Source organism: Kryptolebias marmoratus, linkage group LG19 (assembly GCF_001649575.2).
Source record: "Kryptolebias marmoratus isolate JLee-2015 linkage group LG19, ASM164957v2, whole genome shotgun sequence".
Lineage (NCBI taxonomy): Eukaryota > Metazoa > Chordata > Actinopteri > Cyprinodontiformes > Rivulidae > Kryptolebias > Kryptolebias marmoratus.
This window is the reverse complement of record NC_051448.1, coordinates 563,747-570,812: the sequence shown is the minus strand read 5'-3', so window position 1 is coordinate 570,812 and position 7,066 is coordinate 563,747. Positions and strand designations below refer to the sequence as shown.

Genomic DNA, 7,066 nt, shown 5'->3' with positions numbered 1-7,066 from the left:
GACCAGGTTTAGAGCTCCAACAGGACCGGGTTTAGAGCTCCAACAGGACCGGGTTTAGAGCTCCAACAGGACCAGGTTTAGAGCTCCAACAGGACCGGATTTAGGGTTTAGAGCTCCTTCTCGGGTCTGGGGGGACATTGTTCAGCTGCGTTCTGTGAGTTTTGTCTCCATGGACGGATGCTTCTCTGATGGATGTTGTTGGTTGTTCCAGGGAAGGACGACATGGAGATGTGCGAGCTGAGCCTGGAGGAGACGGGTCTGTCCAGGAAACGTGGCGCTGAGATCCTCCCTCGGCAGTTTGAGGAGATCTGGGAGCGCTGCGGGGGGGTCCAGTACCTCCGCAGCGCCATCGAGAGCCGGCAGGCGCGGCCCACCTACGCCACGGCCATGCTGCAGAGCAGTATGCTGAAGTAAGGGTGGGGGGGCGCCGCAGACAGAAGGGACGAATGCACCGGTGACCCGACCCGACCCAGGCGGCAGGCACGGCGGTTCCTGTCAGCTGTCTCTTTGTTGTTTTTGTTTGTGCCGGGGGGGGCGAGGGCAGGGAAACCCTATGCAGAAACAAAATGATTTGTGTTCGTCTAACTGAGGCCTTAAAACCACTTTAACAGGGTTCACTGCCCCCCCTCACTGTGAGGGTCCCATTAATCCGGATTTAGATCCCTAATGTAACTGCAGACCTCGCTGATTTCTTTCTGTGTGATGTAAACGGGCTTGGGTTCTGATCCGAGAACTTTGGACTGAACTGGATTCTTTTCTTTGTGATTCCATTAAAATAAATTATGCAACTGCTGAGATGCGCTCCACCCTGACGTGTTCGGATGGATCCCACGGTTCTGCTGCTCCGGTACTCGGCTTGGAACTGGAACACTCAGCTTCTCCGAGTATTTTCTACAGAACGGCGCTCCCGCTGGAATGAAGAGGTTTATTTTTGGAAGAACAGTTTCTACTTGAGAGGTTGTAACGAGAAGCAATAAATCAGCCGAACGTGTGGTGATGATGGACAATCCTCCGAGAGGCTTCCTGTTCGCCGCACACTTACAGGCGGCGTTAACATGCAGAGGTGGGAAGTTCTGATCAGGTTCACGTGGAGGTTTGTGGAGCAACTTTGACCCAAATGTGTCGAGCTTCCTTCCTCTCGTAGCTCACTCTTACTATTCTCGGAACATTTCCACTTCAACCCATTTCCAGGCAGAACTTTCTGGAGTTTCCATCATGATGTCAGACGAAGTTATCTGAACGGTTTATTTCTCCAACATCCACCCCTCAGTGTCTCCTGGACCTCAGGCTGGTCGTCTCTGTCGGTGGAGTTCAGTTCAGCCGGCTGCTTTCCTGCTTTCTGACCCGGTCGGGTCTGACCCAGCTTCCTCCTGACAGGGACAGTTTGGGACAACCAAATCTAACAGAACATTCAAACTAAGTTTATTTCTTGTTGAATCGTTCCTTAAAAGTCTGACATTAATTTGACATTCCTGCCTGCTGCTGGACTTCCTGCGTTCAGGTTTTGGTTCTGGTTCTGAACCAGAAGTGAAGCTGTGTGACTTACCTGCATGTTAACGCTGTTTGTAACGGGACCACGATCAGAACCTGAGTTTTTGTCCAAACACCACATTACAATCACTCCTGGGGGAGCACTGCCTTTGTCCGCTGTCACGTTTCTAACACGAATAAAATCATTCCATGTTTCAGTCCTCTCTGCTCCTTTCATTCTGCACACAAACAGTTGATTTGGATTTTCAGCTGAAGAAAAAACAAAGAAACATTTCATTTCTCAGATTCATGTTATTTACAACAACAGGAAATGGCTGCTTTCAGTTACAAAGAAGTTGAATCAAAGTTGATCTGCAGCTTTAGAGTCCAGTTCTGGTCCTCGGGGGGGGCCACCGTCCTGCAGGTTTTACATCATGGCCTCTGACCCCAGACAGCTCCGGCTGCAGGACTGACTCAGGACGGGGTTCAGGATGTGGTGTGGTCCCAGGTTCGACGAAGGCTACGATGAGTTAAATGTCCACGCTGCAGAACCTGCAGAGACCAGGATCCGACACCCCGGCTTTCCAGAATAAAAGCATGATGTAAAGACAGTATTTACAGGATGGTTTAACAAGAGGAGGTTATTCAGGTTTGTTGTCCCACAGTTCTTTACTGGTTGGTAAAACTGGTAATCCCAGCTTTAATCCCAGCTTTAATCCCAACAATCAAACTAATCTGGTCCTGAACCTTCAGGAGAAATAATTGAGCAGATGTTTAGATGTTGGAGCTCCATCGGTGCCAGCTGTGACTCAGAGGTCGTTAGTTAAAAAAAGAGTTGATAAAAGTCCACAATAATTATTTTAATGGAACGTTTCCTAATATTCTAACTTTTTCCAATAAACTCCAGCTTTTATTCTGTAGAATGATGGACCTAAATAATTCTGTAATGACCTTTGACCTTTCCCAGGTTGATGGGCAGCAGCCATCATTGCTGATGTCTTTCCATCTTGGCGTTGGAGCATTTAGAGGAGGGAGAACCCCCCCCCCTCAGTTTGTTTGGTTCCTCTCAGGTCGGACTCATCCTGTTTCAAACTCCAGATCATCAGTCTGAACTTTTAGATTCTAGAGACAAAACCAGAACCTTTGGAGAACCGGCAGATGGAGGAGGTCCACCGGTCCTGAGAGGAGCTCTGAGGGACACGGAGACGAACGGAGCGAGGCCTTCACGAGTTCCTGCCGCCGAGTCCGAGTCGGTTTGAACCCGAGTCATCAGAACCGAAGGATGAAGGTGCTGCGTTTCAGTGTTCCCAGGTTCCTGTGAGGAACCCACACGCCTCAACCAACCAGAGGCCTTAAACACAAACTCGTTTAGATTGGAGGAATGCATATCACCCGCCGCTTTGCACACCAAGGTTTTAAACAAAGATCTTTTAACCCTCTCATGGATCTGATTTCTCCTGTTACTAAAACTTAGTTTGAGCCTGAGAGGGTTAATGCAGTCAGAATTAACCTTACCAAAGATGGCCGCCACAGCTAATCGACTTCATAACCAGCTGTGTCCAGCTGAACGTTTGAATTATTTTCTCTCAGGTTCCTGATTGTGACTCGGTGTCTGTTGCTCCTCCAGTTTCAGGTGAACACAGACAGTTCTAACGAGGTTCTAACGAGCTGAGCCGGATCTCCTGGATGAGCTGAACCCGGGTCTTCAGACTTCAGAACCAAGCTCATCATTTTGTTTTCCTGTTTTCTGCCTGATGGAAACAGAATCTGAAATGTTCTTTGTTGAATTAATTAGATCATTTTTTAGGCTCCTGAAAAGAAAAAGAAGAGCGAGGATAAAGACTCCTGACGCTGAACCTGCTGGATGTTTTTCAGGTCTTTATTAGTCCTGACCCGGCAGAGTCTTTTGGTTCTGGACGTGTCTGCAGCTCGGTGGTGAGTAATCTCAGAGGTCAGACAGGTGGACGTCCACAGTCCTCCGTCCTTCGGGCTTAATTAAAAACAAGAAGCTTTCTGCTTCGTCCGACGACATCAGCTGTTCTGGTGTAACGGCGTCTGATTGGCTGCTTGGACCCAAAGCTTAACGAGCAGAGTGACCCGTTTCATCACCACTGAGTTAAACCTGAATCTGTTGCTTTCCTCAGGTAATTAACTGAATATCAGGCTTTAAAATGCAGATCAGGCTCAAATAAAACAGGAGAAATCAGATTTTCTGTGAAGACTCGAGGCGATCACGTGACTCAGCGTTCACACAGACGGTCCCGAGTCGGTTCAGAAGTTAAATTCTTGATTTTGGTCAAACTTTTCTCTTCTTTAGTGGAGTAGAGGAACAAACCGCTCCAGTGTTGGTACTGACGGGTCCATCTCCAACAGTACCGTTAATCAGGTCCGGTCCAGTCCGTGGTTCTAACTGCTCAGGCCTGGGAGGGTGGAGGTGGTTCTGGAAGAGATGAAGCAGGAAGCACAGAATAAATATTCACACTTCAGAGAAGGCGTTTTATTTACCGCCCTGCTGACAAACGAGACCCGGTGGGAGGAGAACCTGAGGAGAACCTGAGGAGCCTTTGTTTGGGTTTTATTCAGGATTTAACCACCGACACTCCGCCTCCTTACAGGTCCGGGCTTTTCTGGATCAGGACGTCCAACAAGGTTCTGCTAAAAAACAAACAACCGATTCTACTGAGAGGTCAGACCAGAGCTGGAACCAGGTTCTGATGGGTCAGGAGCTGGACCCTCTTCATGATGGAGAAATAAACCATCTTCCTTCTTCTGTTTGTCTACGGCCCGGTTCTGACGGGTCTATGGAGCTGCTGCAGCAGGAGTTGTTCTGGTTTTAAACTTTGTCATTTCAACATCTCTTCAAAGTCCAGAAGCTTCAGGAAGAAGAGAAATCTCTGCGTGGTCTGATGAAGGTAGGACTGAAAGTTAGAGATTCAGCTGCTGGCGGATTAATGGTTCAGGAGGAAGAATCTCTGAGGTGGAGCGTATCAGGTGCTGACGGCCAACCAGAGGGAAATTACATTTTCTGTGGCAGTCGAGAAGCAGAAACTGTGAGACAGCAGTTCATAAAAATCTGAGTTACAGCTGGCAGTGATTTACAGAGCAGAGAGCTGCCGTTATTTCCCAGAACCACGGCGTCTGGTTGCTCTAAAACTGTATTTAGAAGCTGAAAATGAGCAAACGAACAAACAAACATGGAGACAAACTGAGCATTTAAATTAAAACTACCAAAAATAAAAGTTCTGCAGGAACTGGTGTCTCTTTTAAACACTATACCTCTGGCTTTCTGCGTCCTGTTTTTATGAACATTTTAAACAACTTCCCAACTTTTTCAGAATGTATCTCCTCTCTGGTCTGGGACACCTCCAGGAGGACCTGGGGAGGACCTGGTCTGGATCTCCCTCCTGGACCTGTTTGCTTCACGAACCGACTACAGATATGAGAAGATGGATGGATGTTGGTTGGATGATGGATGGATGATGGATGGAAGTTTTTCTTTTGCTTGTTCAGACTTTGTTCTGCCTCTATGGTTGGTAATTATATGCAGTTGCAGCTGAGTTGAGCTAACATGTTAGTTAGTAAGTTGGTTAGTTGGTCAGTTAGTTAGTTAGTTAGTTAGTTAGTTAGTTGGTTACTCTGACTCTGTAACATGTCAGCCTTGACAAACCTTTATTTGTCCAAACTTGAATTGTATTTCTGAATATGCAGTTGTTTGGAGGCCTGTGGACCTGCAGTCGTTCCTGTAGATCAATGATAATTAAACATTCATTCGAGCTGACAGGGTTTTAATCTTTCACAAGCTGAATATTACTCCGGTTTTCCACCATCCTCTAACCTTTGCAGTGGTTTTCATCCTGTCATCTATAAATGTCAGTTTTAAAAAATGACTCCTGATGATTATCCAACCATGTGGCAGTGACTTTAATTCAGTTAAAGCTTTATCATTTATTGAAAGCTCCTCAGGATAAAGAGCTGACAGTTAATCAAACATCGTATTAATTAGGTTTTAAAGAAACAGCCCACCAGTTTTAAACAATTAATTATCAGGGCAACAGTATGAGGTGAGTTTAGTCGTTTACCTGCACATAGCTCCGCCTCCTGGGACGATGACACACTCCCCTCCTCGGCAGAAGTCCGGCTGCAGGACGCAGACGCTCCGGCAGGGCTGGTTGTCCACGGAGAGGAAGCCCGGCTCACACAGACACCGGGCCTCTCTGGTCCAGCCGTTCACCACGCAGCGAGAAAAGGCGTCGCAGGCCAGGAACTTACAGGGATCGGCCCGATCAGCTGCAGGCCGAGAGGGAAGAGTTAGAGTCCAACTCTCAGCTCCTACCACGCCACTTTAAGACTTCTGTTTGTGCGTGCAAAGGTCCGTTAGCTGTGGTGGCCTTTTGGAGTCAGGTTGACTCCAGTAGCTCAGGGTTTGTTGTCTGGATTTAGTTTCTGTATCTGGATTCCTGCAGAATTCTTATAGACTGGTTCAAACCAGCCTGGTGTTGATTCTGCAGATCCTCCAGCAGATTAAATCAGAAACGTGGGGATGAGGTGGGCAACAAAATAATGTGCACGGCCACTGTGCAGCAATGAAAGCTCTCAGGATTCAGTGTCAGCCTGGCAGATTTGAGTCTGACAGTGGCAGCCCGGTGAGACGCTGGGTTTCCTTCAGCTGTTATCAGTCCTGACCTTCTAACTCTTCTTCTTTGGTCCTGCTGCTCAGCTTGGTTCAGAAACACGCTGAACATCATGCTGAGAACCATCAGGTACAATCAGTTTTTACACGACTTTACGCTGAGTATAAAATCAGTCATCGGACAGTTGAGGGTTTAGTTTTCCAGGATTCTTTCTTCCTGCAGAACCCCGCAGAGTGTTGGTGGATGTGACTGATACAGCTCATTACTGAGTCCATTTGAATGTTTCTGATGAATGCTGAGCCGTGTGTGTGTGTGCGTGTGTGTGATATTACAGCTCGGTGACGTATTATTAGCTGCTTGTTTGAGTTGAATCTGCTGCAGAAACAATCAGCTCCACAGTAAGATAAAGTTTTATTGTCTGAATGCTGAGTCAGCGTTTTTACTTTATATTTCAGCTCTTCAAACATCAGAACCTTCAGCTCATTCAGCTGAGGGCTGCTGGGACAGCTGGGTTCTGTAACTTTATGTGCTTTTATTTTCCCACAGAAAAACATTGTTTCCTCCTCACCTGTCTCTCTGCCTGTCTCTCTGCTCGCCTGTCTCTCTGTCTACCTGTCTCTCTGCTCACCCGTCTCTCTCCCTGTCTCTCTGTTTCTCTGCCTCTCTCTCTGCCCGCCCACCCGTCTGCCTGTCTCCCTGTCTCTCTCTGCCTGTACGAACCTGGTTCGACGTCCAGGGCGCTCCTGCCTCTCTGTCTCCCTGCTTGTCTGTCTCTCTATCTGTCTCCCTGTCTCTCTCTCTGCCTGTCTCTCTGTCTCCCTGCCTGTCTGTCTCTCTGTCTGTCTCCCTGCCTGTCTGTCTCTCTGTCTGTCTCTCTGCCTGCCTGTCTCTCTGTCTGTCTCCCTGTTTCTCTCTGCCTGTCTCTCTGTCTCCCTGCCTGTCTGTCTCTCTGTCTGCCTCTCTCT

General features: G+C 47.8%; 2 protein-coding genes across 2 annotated transcripts in view; one reads left to right on the top strand and one right to left on the bottom strand.

The window, feature by feature from the left end:
- Positions 1 to 1,691, top strand: part of LOC108251033 (unconventional myosin-VI) — a gene marked incomplete at its 5' end in the record, with an annotated part of 10,763 nt that extends 9,072 nt beyond the window's left edge. Inside the window, 1 exon segment of the mRNA XM_025002838.2 lies at positions 212 to 1,691. Within this exon segment, the coding sequence (XP_024858606.1) occupies positions 212 to 414 (203 nt within the window).
- Positions 1,692 to 1,762: 71 nt separating this feature from the next.
- LOC108251036 overlaps positions 1,763 to 7,066 on the bottom strand; it is a 19,105-nt gene continuing 13,801 nt past the window's right edge. Inside the window, exons 9-10 of the mRNA XM_017441191.3 lie at positions 5,550 to 5,757; positions 1,763 to 3,910 (exon numbers count right to left, since the gene is read on the bottom strand). Of these exons, the coding sequence (XP_017296680.1) occupies positions 3,877 to 3,910; positions 5,550 to 5,757 (242 nt within the window). The 3' untranslated portion in view covers positions 1,763 to 3,876. The remainder of the gene's footprint in view (positions 3,911 to 5,549; positions 5,758 to 7,066) is intronic.